At 38.4% G+C, this 23,075-nt stretch overlaps 2 protein-coding genes across 6 annotated transcripts; both read left to right on the plus strand.

The window, feature by feature from the left end:
* Positions 1–14,894: 14,894 nt before the first annotated feature.
* Positions 14,895–17,180, plus strand: LOC133712740 (uncharacterized). 4 transcript variants are annotated; one of them, XM_062138839.1, is made up of 4 exons: positions 14,895–14,996; positions 15,369–15,503; positions 15,775–15,907; positions 16,517–17,180. In XM_062138839.1, the coding sequence occupies exons 2-3, from the start codon at positions 15,375–15,377 to the stop codon at positions 15,874–15,876; spliced, it is 231 nt and encodes a 76-aa protein (XP_061994823.1). In that variant the 5' UTR covers positions 14,895–14,996; positions 15,369–15,374; the 3' UTR covers positions 15,877–15,907; positions 16,517–17,180. The 4 variants fall into 4 exon arrangements, with proteins under 4 accessions (XP_061994823.1, XP_061994821.1, XP_061994822.1 ...); XM_062138837.1 differs by lacking the exon at positions 16,517–17,180 and adding an exon at positions 16,005–16,259; XM_062138838.1 differs by lacking the exon at positions 16,517–17,180 and adding an exon at positions 16,010–16,259.
* Positions 17,181–17,249: 69 nt separating this feature from the next.
* Positions 17,250–23,075, plus strand: LOC133712738 (U-box domain-containing protein 43-like). 2 transcript variants are annotated; one of them, XM_062138835.1, is made up of 4 exons: positions 17,250–17,522; positions 18,673–20,049; positions 20,610–20,928; positions 21,501–23,075. In XM_062138835.1, exons 2-4 carry the CDS (start codon positions 18,820–18,822, stop codon positions 22,991–22,993), a joined length of 3,042 nt encoding a protein of 1,013 aa, XP_061994819.1. In that variant the 5' UTR covers positions 17,250–17,522; positions 18,673–18,819; the 3' UTR covers positions 22,994–23,075. The 2 variants fall into 2 exon arrangements, with proteins under 2 accessions (XP_061994819.1, XP_061994818.1); XM_062138834.1 differs by having other exon boundaries at positions 17,295–17,431.

Here is a 23,075-nt window from a genome sequence, read left to right on the forward strand (position 1 = left end):
GAATTTTTAGATAGCTAGGCGTTTTTGTTGGTTTCCCATATTCGTTTTGATATTTATGTAAAAAACTAATTATATGCGGATCTTGTAATTGTAAACGCATGCTTACCAGATTCCATGTCACTCATTGGTAGATGGATAAAATCTCCAAATCATATTTATTACTTGAGCAACTCCGACAGCTTCCCCATATTTTGATTTTACTCTATTTTAGGGAAGAATGAGCCTATTTTGCTCCAACAGATTCCCTATAACCATCCCTATTTTAGAGATAATGAGGAGAGAGAAAATCAAATTCCCTAAATTTACAGCAATCTCTAAAATTTAAGGAAGAATTATGGAGATTTTAGAGATTGCTGTAAAATAGAGAATCTGCTGGAGTTGGAGAAGAAAAAATAGTTAAAGCTTTGATTTTTGCTTTCCTATAATACAAAAATTATAGGGAAGCTGTTGGAGTTAAGCATGAGTTTTCCTTGCCCTCAATCCAAATCCATCGCATTAAGTTTGTACAATAAATATTGGTCAAAAGATTAATAAAGAAACTAAGAAAGTGACTAGCTACAAGAAGGCAAAATGGGGTTTGGTTGAGATATTTTGCTCTTGGAAAATATCACCATGGGGAAGAAGGATTCAGGGGGGATTAACTTGTTTGTGTGTTACTATTACGTAGTCCAAATAGGAGGTCACGACTCACGAACATAATGTAAATCAGAAAAGGATGTGAAAACGAAGTACATCAAATGGAAAAGCATTCCCACTAACTAAAGTAATAATTAATTAAGGGTACAATGCCAAGATCCTCAAGTGCCGACAAATAAACCTATGCTTTAACAAATGGAAAACTAAGTCTTGGTTGTATATTAATAAATGTATCGTCTATTTTGATAGCCAATCGGTGCATCATTACAAATATAATGTTCAGTGTACGGTTTTAATGGCGCAGTTGTTATTTGTCATGATGTTTATCGGGAGACCTAATTGATTCACTATTATTTTTCTTCGTAACAGTAAAAAAAAAAAAATTAATTTTAACGTAAAGTTTAAATATCTTAGAGCAACTCTAATAGCTTCCTTATATTCTGATTTTTCTCTATTTTAGAGAAAATGAGTCTCTTTTGCTCCAACATATTCTCTATAACTATCTCTATTTTAGGGAAAATGAGGAAAGAGAAAATCAAATTCCCTAAATTTACAGCAATCTCTTAAAATTTTAAGAAAAAATTATGGAGATTTTAGGGATTGTTGTAAAATAGGGAATCTGTTGGAGTTGGAGAAGAAAAAGATGCTAAAGTTTTGACTTTTGCTTTCCTATAATACAAAAATTATAGAGAAGCGGTTGGAATTGCTCTTATCCTCTAAGAGAGTTTCTATTAGGACCTCCAAATCTGCTCACTTGACCTCACTCTATTATGAATTATTAAATGACATATATAACCTACTATAAAATGACTATTAAGGACAATAATTATACCCAAAAAAATATTATATTTATTTTATGTAGACTTTCCAATTCAATAATATTAGATTGTATTCCTTATTATTTTCCTTATCTATTTTCATATTTTCCTTATCTATTTTCATATTCCAATTTCACTACATACTCATTAAAGCATTCATATATATTTAATAAGAATTAAAAATATGATTAAGATCATGTGACATAAAAATGTATGATATATATGTTGAACGCATATTGGTGAGGGAAAACAAAATAAATCCTCTTATGATTTATGAACTAAATCTAAGTCTATCCATCATATTTGCAAAAAAAAAAAAAGTTAGCAGTTAAAAAAACTAAAAATATTTAAATAATTAATCATGAGGTACAAAAAATACAGAAAAAAATAAACATTAAAAAACAAATGATTTCTTTACTTTTTTTGCACAGCTAAAATAGAAAAAAAAAAGTTTTAAAAAAAAACCACAGAATAGTTCATGTCATTTTACTCAATACCTTGTGTTTTTATTGGAAAAGAGATTTATGCATGTTGTTTGATTAAGAAATGTAGATTTAGTTAAGATTTATAGAGTAATTAAATCATTGAAATGACTAAATTTTTTATTTTAAAGATAATAATTTGTTTGCAAATTATACGAGTGAGGTTATTTGAGGAACTTTAGTGAGGTTTAGTGAGTAAATTTAATATTTGAAAATTTGTTAAGAGGTGTGAAAAGCATAGAGGTCAAGTGAGCAAATTTGGAGGTTCCAATAGAAAAACTCATCCTCTAAATATCTGGGTTTTTTTTTTTTTTTTTTTTGACATTCATGTTTTATCAAATAGTTTTGTAATTATGGAAACTCAAACATCAGTCGATCACCTAAATATACCGTTTTTTCTGACAAAAATAAACATCTCTTTGATGTATTTCATCGAACAGTTTCGTGATTAAGAAAACTCAAAAGATCAGCCGATCTGCTCAAGCAGACGCGTTTCAAAACCCACGGTTGGTGTTAATGGAGAAAAAGCCAAGGTTAATTATGGTGATTTGATTGGCCAAATTGGGGAGCAGGTGTGACTAGTTTGTCAACTTCAATTGTGTATCATGAGATTTGGAAAGTGACAAGCACCAGCTTCACGTAGAGAGTGACCTACACAATGAAGCAACGTTGCAATCAAATACAGGTTTTATAAAAAAATGAACGGACCAAGCTGCATTGCAGGGGGGCAAGTGTACAACTTAGCCTCCCAGATCGGTCAAATTAGGTCGAAAACATCTAATACATATACGACGAGTCGTATAAATGAAATGTTGTCCCCGGCTTTTTGCGAAGGGTCACGGGGTTGGCGCCCTAGTTGCTCAGTAATTGCGCGGGCAGGTTGTGTTTTGTACTTTTGTTAATGATTGGGGAGGAGGGGCATTTACGTAATTATAAGTCAGCCACGGCAGAAGCAGCCGCTGGAAATTTGGGCACGTTGGGATTGCGAATGACGTCAGGAGAATATTCCGTTTATGTCCCAACAGAGACTTTGATTTCGATTTTGTTTTTCCATTATTTTGAGCAAGATATCTCCATAGACAACTGTTTTTCCGCACTAGTTTTTCATCATACATCACAAGAACCTTTTTTTTTTTTTTTTTTTTTTAATGGACAAGCACTTTTTATTCATGCCATTAGGTAAGCATTTTTTTAAGAGAGCACACTAGAAAAGCATTGGCCCATTAAGAAGAGAAGGGAAGTGAGAAATGATTTATTTAAATGGCGCTGACATTAACTAGCGCGGGTTTTCGTCAGCGATCATATACTATGTTATTTTTGATCATATGCGGCGCTAGTTAATTTGTTATTATTTAACAATTGGAGATGTTTTTCTTCATTAACTGCATGTAGTTTTCAATATTGTTAATTTTTTTTTTTGGAGGCATTCGACTTATAAGAATCTCGAAGACGGTTTTTAGTATTTATCGGTGGTTTTGATTGGCAAATTCAATATCCGCGTTTAGACATGATTTATATGGTTTTGGTGGGTTCTTGGTGAGAAGTTTTGTGCCATGGCATTTTTGCATTTTGGCTCATCATTTTTTATAACTAGTCTATCTTTTAGTTTTGTTAGTATCGTGATTTTTAATAGAGAAGTGAGTCATGTCTTGAATTTGATTGCTCTTGGTTTTGTTTCACTGACTTGCAAATTGTGGAAGATATTGATTCTATATATTTAAGATGCAACATTTAGTTTGCACCATCATATTGCATGCATTGGCAAGTGAGTCGATTTTCCTAAAAGTTGTTTTTAGTTTGTAGGCTTAGTAATTTTAAAGATGTTTAGTGATTTTGATGAGTTCTCTACTTGCTAATGGTGGGTTTCTTACTTAGTTTTAGTATTGAATAACCAAATAAGATTTCACATACAAAGGCTACACAAGTTTACTACATATCAAATGCAGTGAAGCTTGCTTCTCAAAATATTTTGAAAAACAAGAATTAATTTCTAAATTCTACAATATGAGAGGTTCTGTTATATTCTACAAGTCCCCACCAAACAGAGTTGAATTGCCACGTGGATCATGTTGACGGCCATGGCATTGCCACGTGGACCAACTGCTGACGTACTTGCTTGTGTAAGGTTACGCTTCAGTACGCATGCTCCTGCACAAGGTCCCCCGCCAAACAGAGTTTAAAAATACCTTTTCCAATAATATTCTTGTATCCAATAATTTTTTTTTTTTTTTTTTTTTTTAAAAGAGGATCATAGGATTTCACTCCAATAATACATATACTATTCTTGTATTTTTTGGTGCTTGTATAAAACTATGTCACTCCATTATACATTATACATTGTTGGGGCAATTTGTTTGAAAATAAATATGTGATGTCAGGAAGATAGGGAGGAGGATAAAGGAGACCCAGGTGGCTTCAAGAGTTTGCCGTCTCAGCAATACTCGATAAAAACAGCGACAGTGTATGATGCAGTTATAGTCATTTCAGTTTTTAGCGAAAGTCTAGAAAAAGAGTGGCAGGCTCATTCTAATTTCTACTGGCCGTAAGGGAGAGCAATCGAGAAGTTGAAATCTATATATTAAGTGATGATGAGACGCGACAAGAAAACCCCTAGTTCCTATTACTCGTATCGAAAATATATTTATTGCATACAAGACCAAAACAATTTGTAATTTTAATATCTAAATATTTGGTTCTCTTGTCTTATAAGAAGCATCCAATTTCTTCATATATAATTAAACGTGTCTTTCTCAGTTCGGTTGTTTAATACAATAATGCTCATCAAAGCGAAACCAACTTGTGGTTAGTGTAGTCTTATTTATGTCATTAGTTATATATTCCGGTTTATTATATTCTTAATCTAACTATTGATTGGCTCCTTGTGCTTAGGACCCTAACTATATATGAAGGTTCCATTTACGACAGATATTTAATTTAGTGGCTAACAATGACCTATGGGTCTAAATGACCCGTTCTTTCCACTCACTATATATATATATTGAGTTAGATAAATTCGAAGACATTGTCCTATTCTTAGATGAATATAATTAGATTACAACAAAATCTTATCAACTTTGTTCAAGAACAACAGCTTAGATATTTTTGATAAGTTGAACAATACAAAGAGTTTGCCACATAACAGCATTGTAATGCTGCACTGAGGAGAGTGTACAGTGTACTCATCGGTATTTCATCGATGAAGAACATATAGTGAAAAAAGACCACATATCGAAAAATTAAGGGTTGTTTAAGGATATCTCTATTTGTGTTTGGCCCAAACTCTAGGTTACTTGACCTAGTGGTAATAGGGTGTAATTAGAAGAATCTAGAGATTATCTTTCCTTGTATGATTCTAACTCTATGCATTGTAATCCTCTATATAAAGAGGCCCCTATTATCAATGAGAATACACAGCGAATTTCTCTCAGTTTCTGATTCCCTAAAACACGTTATCGGCACAAAGCCCTAACCCTGAAAACCCTAATTTTGTAACCTTCAAAATCCTGCAACCACCGCCCCACATATCGAAGCCTTATTCCCAAGGAGCCCAGAACCGGCGGCGGAACCACCTGAAAACCCCTGAACCGGCCATCGGAAAAATCAGACCGGCCCCTGCCTTGTGCCTACCCTGTGCCTGCCCCTGGAAGCCCTGCCGAGCAGCTGCCGAGATCTGCAGAGCCCTGTGCCTGCAGCTGCCGAGATCTGCCGAGCCCTGTGCCTGCATCTGCCGAGACCTGCCTACAGCCCCTGCAAGCCTCCTGCCGAACCCTGCGCACCCCTGTGCCTGCCCCTGTCGACATCTACCGAAAGCTTCGCATAGCCCCTGCCGAGCACCTGCCGAGACCTGCGCACCCCTGTGCCTGCATCTGCCGACAGCTGCCTAGCACCTGCCGAGCATCTGCCTGCCATCCCTGCACAGCCCCTGCACAGCCTCCGCACACCACCTGTACAGCCCCTGCAGCAACCCTGCCTAGCTCCGGCCACCAGTTTCCGGCCAATTTTCCAGCGACCTCAGGCAACCTTTTTCCGATCAAGAATTCCGGCATCTTTTCAAGGTAAACTTTTCTAAAAGTTCCCGTTTTTGAAGTTTTTCAATTTCTTCTTCTTTTCACGGGGACTTCCAACATCCCTTCTTCTACCCCCCTTTCTTATCATAGGGGAGACCAATAGCCGAACTATGGGGGTTCGTGCTCACTCCAAGCTTGGAGATTGTAGAGTCCTCCAAACTTAGAGTTTGTTGAGAAGAAAACGATCGACCACATACATCGTTGTTTCGATCTAATCCAAAACCCCTCTTGGAATCGGATTTTCTTGGAAGCGACTACGCTCAGAAAATCCCTAATTTCTTGGAAGCGACTACGCTCAGAAATTTAATAGTTTTCGTTGTAGCCCTTTTTTTTCGCTCCGAAACTAACTCTAATCTTGTGTTGTTTTTCAGGATGAGTTACCTGAACAAGTTGAACTTTGTTCCACTAGAGACAACTGGCGCAGGATACCATAGGTGGGTCCGAGATGTGCGCCAACATCTTAAGGCTAATGGACTTCTGGAAGCCATCCAAGAGCCTAGTCAGAACGTGCTCTCCATTGAGCAAGCTACTGCTTTTGAAGCAAATCAAGCTAAAGCCATCATTCTCATGACAAGGCACATGAATGACACGCTCCAAAGTGAATACCTCAATGAGGAAGACCCAAGAAAGCTATGGGTAGAACTTGAGCAGCGATTTGGCAACGTTCGTGACTCTCTGCTTCCTGATTTAGAAGTGCGATGGCATAGCCTCCGCTTTTGTGATTTCAAGTCTGTACTTGGTTATAACTCGAAAGCTCTTCGTATCAAGTCTCTGATGGAGTTTTGTGGCCAAGCCATAATTGATACGATGTTGATCGAGAAGACTCTCTCTACCTTTTCCGTCTCTGCCCTGATGATTTCAAAGAATTATCGGATTGATGTGAAAGCAGGACGTATCACAAGGTTTCATGAGCTCATTGGCGCCATGAACGTAGCTGAAAAGCACGACAACATACTTGTGAAGAACTATAACTCTAGACCCGTGGGAACCCAGTCAATTCTGGAGTCTAACTATAGTCGCGCCCCCAAGGGAGGACGCAAGGAGCGAAACCCTAAAAGTAGGGACAATTCTGGACGTTCTGGTCCATATTCTCGCCCTAACGAGGAAGGAAATCGCCCAGAGAGGCGTGCACGGAACCGTGGAGGTCAACGTGTGAAGAGAGAGAGAGAGGCGGAGCCTCCGACCATGATGGTAAGGCTACCAAGAGCAATGGTCGTCCAATTCGCGCCCCAAAGGCGCCTCGATCAAGGGAGCCTGACCATAATGATGTTTGTTTTCGATGTGGATCAACTGAACATTGGGCCAAAGCATGTAAAGCACCCCAGAATGTTGCAAACGCATACAAGACGTATCGTGAAGTAAGGGAAGAAATTACATGGAACAAGAAGATCAAGATGGCGATCTCGATCTAAGAGTGGAAGACTACATGGATCAAGACCCAGAAACTGGCGATTTTGATTAAGTCTTTTTATTTTCCAAGAGATGTAGACAATTGCCATATTACTTTTGTAGTAGATGCCAATGATATTAGTCTTTCTTCAAAGTAGGCGTACTCAATGTAAGTGTGATGTCTCGGAAGGTTTTGAGATAAGTGGTACTTAAGCGAGCTTTGCTCCACCGACATCTCTCTACTCACCTGGTCACATTTACATTGGAATTACCGAAAGGAGTCAGACTACTACCATTGTTTTGCATTAACTAGTTTATTGGATTAGATTTTCTTTGATCAAAGAAACAATGATGTACTCTGTTGGCTTATGAATAAAATTTCGAGCTCTTTTCATTATGACTCAATTTTGATTTTGAGCATATTACTTTGTGACTACGATGGCTGGGCCATCAATATTAATTCAAGGACATGGAATAGCCCAAGTTCCCATTGCCAAATGGCACCTTAATTACTGTCACAGAAACTCTCTACGCTCTTAGGGAAAATTGCCCTATGAATAGCCAACAGATTCCATGCGAAAACCATGCGAAAACGCATGTAGAGAACGAAGATGAGTTCCTTTGCAATACCTCTAACAATTGCGAACAAAGGCGCATCTTAGAGAAGTTTATGTGTCTCTCTAGTGGACTCTATGTCACTATTCGAGCTATTAAATCCAATAAAGCTATGAGAGAAGATCTCTTGGATTTAGACACATATTGGCTTTGTCACGACAGGATAGGTCATGCTGGTCATGATATGATGATCCGTCTACTAAAGACTTCACACGGACATCCATCCTTTTGAGCAAAACGAAGCAAGAATCTAATGACGCCATAAATGGCGCCAACCATGAGCATAACGCCATGGTTGTTCCTCCTATTGGCCATGACGCCATACATGCTAATTTTCATGGCTCCAAAGCCATGATGGGAGATGTAGTCACACATTTTGCTTCTAATAGCGCTACAGACGCTCGGGCCCAACCAAAATCCTAATTGGTTGCTTCTACGGCCCTTCGCTCATTTTGCAAAGCCTGTTCCTTCGGGAAATTAGGACTGAGATCGTCCTATGCAAAGGATATGAAAATACTCATTCTGTTCTTACATCGAATCCGTGGGGATTCTGTGGACTGATTCAACAACCTTGCGGACGTTTAAATATCTCATGATGTTGGTTGACACGCAAACACGCTGGTCACGTGTTGTGCCATTGTCCACTTGTAATGCTGCTTATGCTACACTCCTAGCACATATCATATGACAACGAGCTCACTCCCCAGATCATCATATTCCGTCAATTGGATTTAACTATGCTAGAGAGTTTACATCGAAGACTTTCGATGGTTATTGCATTGGGACTGATGTTGGACATCATATTCCCATATACACACCCAAATGGTCTCGCGGAAACGACTACGATGGTAGTCCGGACATTGGTAATGCGCACCAATCTCGTTATATCCGCTTGGGGTGATGCAATATCACATGCAGCTATGCTAATTCGTCTACGACCTACCGCCACTCAATGTACCTCTGCGTTACAGCTAGTGACTGGGTACAAGAATTTTGTACTTACGCACATTTGAGTGAGCCATATATGTGCCCATTGCGCCGCCACAACGCACTATGATAGGTCCTTACAGATGAATGGGCAACTCGGTTGGATTTGAGACTCATACAATCGTCCGCCACTTAATGCCCTTGCAAGGCGATCTCCTTACCGCTAGATTTGCGGATGTCACTTTGATGAAACAGTCTTCCCGTCGTTAGGGGGAGATAAGAACACAGATGTTCAACAGGAACGACAGGAATTGTCGTGGTCTGTCCCCACTATGTCTCATCTTGATCCCTATTAAAGTGACGAGATCACACAAATATGCTGCAAACATGCCTGCAAGGAAGGACGTCCCTACGAGAGGACGTAGCGCCACCCTACACGGAGGTAGGCATGGCCCAACGCCAAAGAGAGTGGCACTCTGGCGTTACAGGCCATGGCCCAAGCTAGGATGTGTGGGAGGCCCGTGGGTTCGAATGATACTTTGGCACATTCCAATCCTTTGATCATCGACACTCAAAATCCGTCTCATGAGTATCTTCAGGGTTATGGTTATCGTTGGGGGACGCCTCAACGTCAGAACCTATTCCTGAGAATATAGAGCTCTATGAAAATTACATTAGTGTACATAAGATGTGGGATAGAAACTCCATCATAATTGATGATGTAGTTGCGCATTTCGTTGCGCATGATTTTGTTGAGTCTCATGATATCGAACCACGCTCCGTTGATGAATGAATGCCAACGTAGAGAAATTTTGCCTAAATGGAAAGATGCGATCTAGGTTAAGATGGATTCTCTAACGAATATGAAGGTTTTCGAGCTAGTGATGCCAACACCTCCTAACATAAAACCTATTGACTAATGGGTCTTCGTTAGAAAGCGTGATGAGAAAAAGAGATGGCAATCTCGCCTTATGGCGCAAGGCTTCTCACAAAACGTCCTGGAATCGACTACGATGAGACATATTCTCTCGTAATGGATGTCATTGCACTCCACTACCCTGTCAGTTTGGTAGTTTCCGAATAACTGATTATGCAGCTTACAAATGTGGTCACTACGTATCTCTATGGGGATCTAGATACGGAATATACATGAAGGTTCATGGTGAACTTCATTTACCCAAGTCAAGTAGCTCTAGACCACAGAGCGCGTTTACAAAGAGGTTGAAACGCTCACTAAAGTGACTACTTGATTGGGAAGGGATATGCCCACGCGTTTCCATAACAAGTTTCGGATTCTATTGCGATTCATGTTGGACATGATCTTCATTAGAAGCCCTTAAAGAGTTAAGGGAAACCGTTGAACACTTGAAATCCGAGTTTGAGATGAAGGATTTTGGAAGAACACGATTATGTCTCGGTTTGGAACTTGAGCATCGTGTTGATAGATGCTTAGGCATTTTGACAAGGTCAAAACTTCAAGCACCCCCATAATCGTTCGTAGTCTTGATCCTGAAAATGATCCTCTTCGTTCGAAGGATGATAATGAAGATGTGCTAGAGGAAGGAGTGCATTACTTGAGTACAATAGGCGCATTATTGTACTTAGCTAAATGCACAAGACCGGACATCTCGTTTACAATGAACTTGTTAGCTAGATATAGCTCTGCGCCAACGCGACGCCATTGGATTGGTGTAAAAGATATCTTTCGATACTTGAGATGTATGATTGATTTGGGCTTGTTCTATCCCTACATAGAGATGATGGATTCGGACCCATCACACACCAGGAACGCCGCCAACACTGGCCTGCGTCCATTATCCCCATCCCAAAACAACATGTGTTTTGGAAAGTTTTGCTGATATTGGGTATCTCTCTGACCCACACAAAGGTCATTCCCAATCCGGTTAAGTGTTCACCATGGGAAAATACCGTGATATCTTGGAGGTCTACAGAATAGACCCTAGTCGCTATATCTTCGAACAATGCAGAGATCATTTCTCTTCACGAAGTGGTTCGTGAATGTATATGGATTGGATCCATAATTACGCATGTTCGAACAATTGTGGTTTGAAGTCTACCACAGATGAGCCTACAAGCATTTAGGATAATGCTGCTTGTTTTGAACAAATAAGGCAAGGCTACATCAAAGCGATAACACCAAGCATAATCAGCAACAACAGAAGCTCCTCAAGATCAAAGTGAACCAGGTTCGATCTGAGGACAATGAGGCAGACTTGTTTACTAAGTCATTGCCCAAATCCACGTTCGAGAAACATGTGGCAAGAATTGGCTTGCGGAAATTATCTGAACTCCCATGATCGCAGACATCAGGGGGAGATGTCTACATGTTCACCTCGAAACGTGAAGGGTGTGTTGTGCTCTTTTTCCCCTTCGACCGAGGTTATTTTTGTCCCACTGGGTTTTTGTTACTCGGCAAGATTTTTAACGAGGCAACGAGAGAAGCACCGCGTTTGGACAACACAAGGGGGAGTGTTTAAGGATATCTCTATTTGTGTTTGGCCCAAACTCTAGGTTACTTGACCTAGTGGTAATAGGGTGTAATTAGAAGAATCTAGAGATTATCTTTCCTTGTATGATTCTAACTCTATGCATTGTAATCCTCTATATAAAGAGGGCCCCTATTATCAATGAGAATACACAACGAATTTCTCTCAGTTTCTGATTCCCTAAAACAAGGGTGACTTTAACAAAAACACTTAATTCATAATAAGCACTTTTTTCTAGTCTTTATTAATTAAGCCTTATTTGTAGTTGCTATAACGTAGCGGCAACGAAAAACAAAAGGTGATAACATTCTTGGTTTGGGTTTTTAGTCTTGTTTTGGTAATGCAAAACGCTTTTTTTATTTCAAACTACATAAGAAGACTGAAAATGGTACATGAGATTTGAGCAGTGTAATGAAGAAATAAGAGAGAAAATAATTTTAACAAGAGATTATATATATATATATATATATATATATATATATGTGTGTGTGTGTGTGTGTGTGTGTATTAAAGTTTATAGTTTTTATTTCATCTCTCCATATATGTTCCCTTCCCCTTCACATCATAACTCCAAATTGCATGTAAACAATTTACTTTGGGTCCCTTAAACCTTATCAAGATAAAACTCAAAGACACAAATCTCAAACCGACTTGATGAAATGAAAAAGTAGATATAACTACAGGATCGGATTGTAACATTTAAATTATATTTGTATATAAAAAAATATATATATATATTGTGCCTTTCTCAATCTCTTATCTCCACCATTTTCTTCTTCATCCTGATCTCTTCTAATTAAACCTAGTAAACAAATCAACGTATCGAAAAAAACCTAATACATTATGAATTAAAAGTTAAGAACCACCTTGTACAAGGATATTTGAACAAAATAGTTATTGACTTGAAGAAGTGAAAACAACGATAATAAATGAAGGAAGATAACATTTAAATTATGTGTATGGTGCTTTTCTCAATCTTTTATCTCCATGCCATTTTTTCCATCATCCTTATCTCTTCTATCTTCTAATTAAACCATAGTAAACAAATGAACAGTGTCAAATAAACCTAATACATTATGAATGAAAGTTAAGGACCACCTTTTATAAGGATATACTACGGCTCGAAATGAATATCCTATCGAGTGACTTCAAGGTAAAGTTGAAATGAAGATTAAGAAATCTCAAGTTGTTGTTAATTTGCTTTGATTCCGCATGCTGTGAACATAGTTGAACTTACATATTAATATATAGGAACAAGAAACCAATGAGCTACGGGAGTACATTGATAGCCACTCAAAGCTAATCGTTCATTAATGGTTGAATTAATCTTAATTAGTTAAGTAAGAAGCATCGTTCAAAACAAGTCGGCAGGCATGGCCCTCGTCATTTTATTTAATTAGCTGAAATGCTTGGAGGTTCTTGTTGATTTGGACCAATAAAATGGCATGATTAGATGCTTGTTGCTTTGTTAGACCACTCCAAGAAGAGCATTTGATTTGAAAATCTATATCACACTCTTCAACATTTGCTTGAAGTTAAAACAAAGAAAAGAAAGACATTTGAGGAACAACTAGACAAGCATATAAATGTAGCTAGAACTAGAAAGAGATATATATACTCGGGTAGACCCAAGTCTCTACCTACTAAACAGCCACAGAAATGGAAGCTAGTTGGTAAGTCAAGTGCTATACCTAGCTAGCCTCAATCGATCATCTTCCATATACTAATTAATCATGAGTAGTTGGGTGCCCTATAGCAGCAGCAGCAGTAGAATCAATCTGACTCGATCGAGAATGGTCACCTTAATGATTTGAATTTGCTTGAAAGTTGCTCATCTTCAATGAATTTAATCTGTCAACCCATCTTTAAGAAAAAAGAACAAGAAAAAAGGAGAATATCTTCGCTCAGGGTTGCAATCTAATAATCTGAATCATATCTTACAGGCCTTCTTCTAAGAATTATTGCAACAAACCTTTTTAAGAAAAAACAAAATCTTTGCTCTTGGTTGCCATCTAATAATCCTCATGTCTCAATGAGGGATTATTGCATAGACTATTCTTGTTTACAGAATATATAAAGATTAAAGGTTAGATGATTAAACGGTTTTCATTCGAACTAATTAATATTTAGAATGGATGAAATTCTTACCAATTATCCTAAAATATACCAGATTTTGATAATTGGAAGTATGGATTGAATGGTGATCAACATAGTTGCTGTCCCTCCCTCCCTCCTAATTAATAAGGTGGATCTCCTACGTACAGTAGTCTATTAGTGCTACAATATTCAATCGATCGAGTCATGTTGCATACTTGCATCAGTTGCAAACTCGAACATAACTGGTGTCTTCCTTTTGTTAGATGACATACACATTAGCCCAACGTATTCACTATTTTGGGTTGACATGCTTGTAAGCAACTTCGGTTTGTTAATAAATCATCTCACGGCCCAATCTCATAAACACTCTTAGCCCTAAACACCTTTAATTCCTCATCTCCAGACGACACTCCTCGAGAAATACAGTTTCTCCTTAGTTATCACCCAAGTACATATATATCTGGTAGAGTCGTAGTCAAGCACGAATGTACTATTTACACGTACATGAGAGGCAAAGATGATAATTTAAAATTTAATTAATATGAAACATAAGAAACAAAAACGCATTTACTAATAACTAATGTTGTGTGTAAATTTTTAAAAGTACATACTCATTACCAAAAATTCAGAAGAATTGAAAAAATATCTTCACTTCTTCTCAAACCTAAATTAAAAATGACCTCGTTAAATACAAATCAATGAGACAAAATTGTGACCTAATCGACGTAAAACACTGATTGAATAGTGGAGATATTGATCAAATGTAGAAGAATTTGACATATGCCATAATCAAGCACGAATGTACTACTTACATGTACATGAGAGTCACAAATGATAATCTAAAATCTAATATGAAATATAGGAAACAAAATCGCACTTACTACTAACTAACGACTTTGTTGCGTGTAAATTTCTAGAAGTACATACTTATTATCAAAAATTCGAAAGAAGTGGAAAAATGTATTCATTTCTTCTCAAACCTAAATTAAAGATGACCTCGTTAAAAATCTTGTTCGAATACAACTCAATTGGACAAAACTTGGCTCAAACATAAAACACTGGTTGAATAATGGAAATAGGAGGTTTCGATCTTATATATATATAAATATCGATCAAATGTAGGAGAATTCGACATATGCCATAATACAAACATTCATACAAGATTTGCTTTTCGTCTCCAACAAGAATTAGCCAATATGAACCTTGAAGACTATAGGGTTAGGGTTCTCCATGCAAACACTCGTCGTTCCATCAACGTCCCACGTATCCAATCCCTCATCCACATAGAGCACCCGAACCCGAAAATTCATTATTGTCTGAGATACCGAAAATACCCCCTTTGTTTACTGAAATTTACCTCACAATCCCATTCCTATAAACGCTTCCTCTTCTTCTTCACTCTTCGAGCTCCTTCTTCAATATTTCTGGAATCCGCTCTCTGAAATCCTCGAGCTTCTGGTAAGTTTTACTCTGTCTTTTCATTCTTTAATCCGTAGGGTTTCACATTTTTGGTACCTTTTTCGATTTCCTCTTCTTTTGATCCAGCTCTTCAATTTGTATTGGTTAATTTCTATGATTTTTATTGATTTTTTGTGATGTTAAGAATTAGGATTGGGTTCTAGAGTTTGGAAATTTAGGGTTGGGAATTGATTGGATGATTTTAGGGTTTAGTGGATCATTTTGCAATCGAAAACTGGAGTAATGTATTAGTAGCTAGGTATTGAAAATCTGCATTCTTTGAACTGTTTGTGTTTGGATTTTGTGAGAAGAAATTTCGGTTAGTGAACTGTGAAATTGGTGTTTGAATTTCAATTGTGGCCAATTGGATAGGTGAAAATGTCGAATATCGGAACTTCAAAGGGAGTACTGGAGATTGCCAAATTCGGGCTCTACGTCTCCATCCCCATTGTTCTTATGTACACTTTTGCTAACAACAGTAAGAACATCCAGAGATTCATGGGAAATGTGAGTTCTCTATTTCTGTTATTCATGTTGTTTTAGTTTCGGAAATGTATAGTTGAAGAAGTTGTAAATTGGATTGTTCAAATGAGTAGTAGTTGGTTTTTTGATAGTAGTAGATTCGTTTTAGCACGAAAGGTTTTTGCCTGTCGGTTCAGAAGTTTGTATTATCACAGAGTTTAGTTAGAATAATGTCGATGCTTTTGTCATGCGGATGAGTATCATCAAGGGGGTCTGTATAGACTTATCATTCAGATTCTGATCTTTTCTTGTGCAGCGTTCTTATGTAGTATATCCGCCAGAGGCGCCGAGGCCTCCGTCTCCAGAGGAAATGAGGGAGATGGCACGGGAACTAGCTAGGAAGAACAATTCGCGTTGATGATCTGATGATTCGGTGGGTGTTGTAACTTGTAAGTGTTGCTCTGCGGCAAATACTATGTTTTCATTCAGATTTCAAATAAAAAAAGTGGTTATGATAAGGGGTACTGAGTGGATCACCTCTTCAAGTGCAGTGTGGCCTGATGTTGACAATGGATTGGCACCTTTGTTTGTAAAATATGAATCTGATAATGCCCCGATTTCCATTTGAGCTTGCAATGTACTCGATCGTGTTCTGATTTAGAAGTTCACAACCCAGCCCGCCAATATTATGTTAAAGCTTTATCTGTATGTATGAAAGAGTTTGAAGTTTTGATACCTTAAATGCATGTACGGATTAGAAAGTGACCGAAAATATCTATTTACCTGTCGTCTTCTCTACAAGTAGCCTCATGTGCTTTCGATTTGTTGTGGAGCTAGAAAACACTTTGGAAGTATGCTGTTTGTTTTCTGTGTGCTGGATTTAGCTTGTGTACAGTTTGTATTTGGTTTTCTGATGGATGAAGTTCTCGCTGGACTATGAACTTCATGTATTAGAAGGATAATAGAAAATTTTATGCATTAGCAAACCATGAGCCCGATTGGGTTGCATTCTTCATTCAAAATACGATTAATTTAGAGTTTTCAACTTTTCACTACAGGGTAAGGTTGAAACCCTCAGGAAACCATCCTCTGACCTATAATTCGGGAATGGGAAATGGAGTACTCTTTCTAGCCTTTCAAATTGGTTAAAAGATATCGCAGTCTGGAAGCTGAAAGAGGTGTCAAGTGACTATTGTTACTAATTGAATTAAGTGTGGCTTGCAGTACCAAGTATAGCGTTGAAACTCGATCATCAATTGTTTTTCAACAGTTGCAGACTCGGCCCCATCCGTGCCTGTTGGTTCCTAGTGTTTATCCTGCAAGACATCCCAGATCAATGCGGTCAATTGTGATTGCTTTTACAACGATGTCTTTCTCGGAAACTATCCCTTAGTAAAGTAAGTTTCTATTCGAGCCAAAGTCATTTACATTGCCCATGGCTGCTTGGCCATAGCTCGGGTAACAGGATTTACGGTGTAAAAATGAGTGGCTTTGGAGAGAGACGTAATGCATGATATCATATCAGAAACATGTACCTGCAAACCATTTCATGGGTAGACATGTGGCACAATTCCAACGTTGGAGGGAGTCAAAATGTATTCAATATCAAATTCTAGACTAAATTATCTTTGCACTTTCTGTAAATAACTGTAAATTTCCCTGCTCTTTCCAGGAAAGAGTCAACCATCAAATGCTAAAGAAGTAGGTTTGGCTTGGGGGACACTCTCTCTTTCAGCCTTAATTTTTCCACACCGCGTCAGAATTAGTTTATGTAGAGCAACAAGTCACAACCACAGAATGATTTCTCTTGGGAAACCTTGACTTAAAAAGTCTTCTCTTCCTAAGCAGCAACAGAATTGGTCATTTGGACTTGGCCTTGATCTCTGAGGCAGTCTTCATTGCTCAAAAGCGGTTTGCTTCAAAAGGGGAACCACTCAACTCAATCCTTTTCTATATCTTTTCAGTTTTTGGAGGTAAAACTAGATTGCTTGTTCTGGGTGTTCTTTGTTCTTCTGTTAGTGCTTACTGTTCTGGCTTCTTTTCTATGTTTGGCAAGAAAGAGAAGTAAGTTTCCACTATTACAATCTATCTGTTTTTTTGTTTGCAAGTAAAGTAAAACTCGCCTGAGCTGATCAAATTCATTTTCCGGCTCAGTTGGTCCTCTGAGCTAGGAATGTTGGCAAATCAAAGCTAATTTGACCTCTTCTTAGAAATTTACCAGGCATTTCTGAACTGTAGTTTGTAGGCTTATCCCGAATAAGTTTCTGTCATTGGCAATTAGCATATTGGTTGGTGCTTTGTTTTTCTTCTTTGTGCCCAACAGACACACACACACACACACACACACACACACACACACATATGAATGGGTGTATGCTGTATGGGTAAGGGTGAGCTAATATCTTGAACTATTAACTTGCTCTAGATTTTGCGTTTTTCGTTGTTGTTGATAAAAGACATTCAACTGGACTGAAACTAATCCTTACTGAATCCATTTCTTTCTCTGATTGGAGCTGGTCTAATGCTAACCATCAAACTCATAAACTACACAAGCCTTAGGACAGGTAGGTTTCTGGTTCATTGCTCCAAGGTCAATAAGACTATAACTTCCACCATTGCGGATTTGGAAATTCACTTCTCTACTCTGAAGAGAGATGAGAAGGTGTCGAAACAATCATGCTTGTATAGGGAGGAGCCTGGAAGCTCCAACTTCATGACTTTGACTATTACTAACAACTTGCTTCTCTCTGTTCGAGAGGGGAGCTACAAAAGGATAGTCAATTAGTAAGGTAGTTTCTAATGTGGGTAGGGTGACTTTGTAGAATTGAAAACTCTGGTTACCCAAACAATTTAGGTGCTTCCTCCCCCAACATTTTTGGGGTGCACTGTTTGGTCATGGCCTTTGACGCACTTGGATTCTCCACCAGGGTAATCTTAGAGCATTACCCTTCTGGAAGCAGTTAAAGAGATGGGTAGAGATAAGATTGCAAAGTTGGAAGATGGTTTTCCTCTCCACGGGGCTGTCAATTGACTTTGATTCAAGCTGTATGGAGAGTCTACCAACCTACTGGTCTTTGTTTAAGATCCAAAAAGGGGTGATGACCAAATTGGATTTTATTACCTTGAACTGTGACTTTCTTTAAGTTTATTATTGATCAGAATATATTTTTTGAAAGCGGTAAAACTGATGCTTGGTTTTCTTTTTTTCTCACAGGTAGATGCTAAATGATCTGTAGGAGATCAATCAAATAAGGCAAGAATTTGAAGTAGGGAATAGGCTTTACTGGCTATAGTTTAGATTTTATAGGCAGTGGTGGAGTCCTCCTTCTCTTCTAATAGAGGATTGGCATAGACTACCATAATGGCTTTGGAGCTTATACCTATTGGGACTATCCTGGCTGTGTTAACTAACCAGGTCATTAAAACAGCTCAAGCTGCAAAGGATGTTTTTGATAAAGAGAGTTTCAAAGTCCTCTCAAAGCACTTGTTTGACATTGAACTGGTCTTAAAGGAATTACAGCTTCAAGAACTAAATGATTCTCAAGCTGCAAGGCTTGCTGTGGAGTCCCTAGAAAGAGATGTGAAAAAGGCCAGTAATCTTGTTGACAAGTACAAAAACCGAGCTCGATTCTACTCCCTTGTCAGGTGCCGACACATTGTCAAGGAGGTACAAGAAGTTACAAGAGACATTGGAAAGTCTTTGGCTGCTTTATCTCTTGCAAATACTGAAGTGTTATCAAGGATATCTGATCAGGTGAATAAGCTACAGAACGAGATGCAAAGGGTAGAATTTGAGGCTTCGCAGTCTCAGATTCAAATTTTTGACAGGTTAAATCGGGGTCTTCAAGACCAGATCCATGACCAGGGTTTTGCAAATGACATGCTCGAAGAAATAGCAATGGAAGTTGGGGTGCCTTTAGAGCCCTCAAAGATAAGCAAAGAGCTTGCAGATATCAGAAAGGACAAAGAAGAAGCTGCTAACAGGAAAGAAAGAGCTGAAGCTTTTTTCTTGGGACAGGTTATTGAGCTGCTTTCTCGAGCTGATGCTGCAAGGGATTACGAAGAAGTCAAGAAGACATACAACCAACGTGTTCAGGCCATAGAGAGATATGACACAAGTGAAGAATACATTCCACCACTTAAAGCTTTTATTTGCTGTTTGAAAGGAACTGTGATGGTTGAACCGGTCAGCCTTTGCACTGGTACTACATGCGAGAGAGCTGCCATCACAGCTTGGTTTGAGAGTGGGGAGAGAACCGACCCAGAAACTAGAGAGGTGCTTGAAGATACTTCCTGGAGGTCTAACCTTCCATTAAGACAATCAATAGAAGAGTGGAGAGAACTTAATTACTGCCTCAAGATCAGGTCTTCCAAGGCAAAATTGGTTTCCGGTGTTGAGACGTTGATGTTAGAGGCCTTAAGCCAAATGCAAGATCTTATGGGAGAGAATTCTATTAACAAGGACTGGATGGCTATTGAAGGGCTCACTGATATTATAATCTCTATCCTTGGGACCTCTCACAACAGAGATGTGAAGCGCAAGATTTTGATCACCTTAAAGGATATTGTAGAAGGCCATGCAAGAAATAAGGTAAATTAAACACCTTTGAGTCTTTGATGCAGCTTTGATTATTTAATGATATGAAAACCGACCACTAGAAAGTACTTCCTTTTAATTATATCCTCCATGTCTTGAGTTTGTTGAGTACACATGCATTCTATTGTTACAAAGCTACACAAATTTATCTTTCTCCATTGTATTTTAATTTTGCTGACCTTATGTGATAGCTGGATAGTGATTCTCCTCCAATAATTACTAGAACCATTTTCAATGTGAAGTTGCTAGGTGATAGATGCTTTTTTTTTGTCAGTGTTACACTCATTATATTTAGGCCAAACATGTACACCAGAAAGAGAAAGAAATTGAAACCATAACCAGAATTCTATGCTTGATTTGAATTTGAGGGAGTTAGTAACTCTTCTTTTGGAAGTCCTTGTAGAATTTCATGTGTATAACTCTTTTGATAAAGATTTCATCATGGAAGAAGATGCTGAAGTATTCAACTTTCCTGTTTACCTAACTAAAGATTGTGAAAATCATACATGATTTGCTCTGGAGTGATAAATTCATCTTTGAACAAATATTATTAGGAAGAGGTGGTTGAGTCCCCAGGTTGGGATCGCATCATTGGCTGCTTAGGGCGGGACTCAAGCATCTCAAAGGCTGCAATTGAATTGCTTTATGAATTGCTACAAGACAGATCTGGTTGGACTGTGTCTGTATGTAAGAAACTCTCTCAACAACGCAGCACAATTATTTTCCTTGTTACCCTCTTAAAGGGTCCTGTGAAGGAGTCAGCTGAGATTGCAGAAATAATCTTGATGAAGCTTTTCGACATAGATGAGGAGAACATTTCTCGTGCAGCTAAATGTGGCTGGTATAAGCCACTTATTGATCGTATAGTTCAAGGTAACAGGATTCATTTCCTTAGATGACCTCTATTACATTTTTTTTCTTTTCTAGTTCTACTCGTGCATTCACATAAATTAAGTAAAAGAGAGATGTCAGTAGTTCACAAATACCTTGACTAAATTAATCTTACCTGAAACAATAATTGAATTCAAGGCAAAAAAAGAGAGAAGGATATTGAGAGAATCTTCTGGCATTTGCTTTAGCTGCAGAGGTTCATCTCATGTTTATTTTGCTGATACTAAAGGGAAAAAGGTTTTAAGTTTCAAACCATACCGAAGTAAGACTAGTATGGGGAGCACTATTTGAATCTGAAGATAATTGATTGAAGAGCTTGGTTATAAAACCTATTGAGGCACTGTGTATTGATTCCTTTCATCATATTCAGATATGCTAGTAGCCTATCCCTTATCTGTAGTTTATAGCCAAATGTTTTAACAATCTGTCTAATTCTTAATTCTTAAAAATAGATATCTCATCTCCTTTTCACATATTAAATATATAATGGCTGGTTGACTATAATCCTTTATCGAAAGATGAGTGATGCAATTTAGCATTCTATAAATTTTCAGGGCCAGAAAATTCAAGGATAGCAATGGTCAGAACACTTGTTAACATGGAATTGGACAACTCCAATTTGAAGCTCCTCGGTGAGGAGCGAGTTATACCTCCTTTGCTTGAAATGTTATCTGGAAGTTTTGGATCTAAAGAATCGTCTTTATCTGCTTTGGTTCAATTGTCAAGTTGCCGTGCCAACAAAGAGCTGATTGCTGCTTCTGGTGGAGTTAATCTCGTTCTGAAACTAATTTTCTCTAATGTGCGCTCAATTATTGTTACTAAATGCTATGAAATGCTGGAGAAGTTCACTTCTGATGATGATGGAGCTAAATTCTTTGTTGATGAAAATGGTTCTCAACTTGACATGGAACCGATTGTCACCAATTTGATTGAATTACAACAGAATCCCAACTTGTCTTGCAATGTGCGAAGGCCTGCCTTGCAGACACTTCATGGAATCTGCAAGTTTGATGCTAGGTTGGTTAAAAAAGCGGTTCTCACTGCCAATGCTGTATCTCTGGTCCTTCCTCTTCTTGATAACACTGAATTAGCGATTCGGGAGATTGCGATAAATTTACTTTTCCTCTTCTCCCAGCATGAGCCTGAGGGAGTAGTAGAATACCTTCTCAAGCCAAGAAGGCTGGAAGCTTTAGTGGGGTTTCTCGAGAGTGATGATAAGGGTGATGTACAGATGGCTGCTGCTGGCTTATTGGCTAACCTCCCAAAATCAGAACGATCACTAACTATGAAGTTAATTGAATTGGGTGGCCATACTGCAATCATAAACATTTTGAGAACAGGCAACATGAAAGCAAAAGAAAATGCTCTAAGTGCTCTATTCAGGTTTACAGATCCCACAAATCTGGAGTCGCAGCGCATGTTGGTAGAAGGAGGAGCATACCCTTTGCTTGTGAACTTTCTCAAGTCTAGCTCAGTGACTGCAAAGGCAAGAGCTGCAGCTCTAATTGGTAATCTTTCAACTAGCAGTCAGATACTCACTGTTGCATCCAAACCATCCGGTTGTTGGTGTTTCAAGGCATCTCGGGGTCCTATATGCCCCGCACATGGCGGTATATGCAGTGTGACTTCAACATTTTGTCTCTTGGAAGCCAAGGCTTTGCCTGACTTGGTAAGACTCTTATCTGGTGAGGTTTATGAAACTTCCATCGAAGCAATTCAAACTCTTTCCACACTGGTTGCTGAATCCTCTCCTCAAAGAGGAGCCAATGTCTTGCGTGAGGCTGATGCCATAAATCCTATACTGGAGACTTTGGATTGGGGAACAGACTCGCTTAAAGAAGAGGCATTGGGTCTTCTGGAAAAGGTTTTTATGTCAAAGGAAATGGTTGAAACGTATGGATCAACTGCTAGACTGCGCCTTGCTAGTCTAACCAGTCGGAATATTCATGAGGATGGCCGTCACAGGAGGAAGGCGGCCAGGGTCATGTCACTCCTTGAACGTTATTCGAAATCATCCACATCTATCGTTCCTGGTCTCTATGCCTAAATTTCTTGGTTATTGGTTCAAAAAAGTAATTTACATTGTCATTACAACGTTTGAGTTGGAGAGTTTAACTGTCACCTGTATA

Source organism: Rosa rugosa, chromosome 5, assembly GCF_958449725.1.
Source record: "Rosa rugosa chromosome 5, drRosRugo1.1, whole genome shotgun sequence".
Classification (NCBI taxonomy): domain Eukaryota; kingdom Viridiplantae; phylum Streptophyta; class Magnoliopsida; order Rosales; family Rosaceae; genus Rosa; species Rosa rugosa.

Coding starts and splice junctions, on each gene's coding strand:
- LOC133712740 (XM_062138839.1), top strand. CDS start 15,375: ATGTCGAATATCGGAACTTCAAAGGGAGTACTGGAGATTGCCAAATTC. Junction 15,504..15,774: donor TCCAGAGATTCATGGGAAAT/GTGAGTTCTCTA, acceptor TTTCTTGTGCAG/CGTTCTTATGTAGTATATCC.
- LOC133712738 (XM_062138835.1), top strand. CDS start 18,820: ATGGCTTTGGAGCTTATACCTATTGGGACTATCCTGGCTGTGTTAACT. Junction 20,050..20,609: donor AAGGCCATGCAAGAAATAAG/GTAAATTAAACA, acceptor AAATATTATTAG/GAAGAGGTGGTTGAGTCCCC. Junction 20,929..21,500: donor TATTGATCGTATAGTTCAAG/GTAACAGGATTC, acceptor ATAAATTTTCAG/GGCCAGAAAATTCAAGGATA.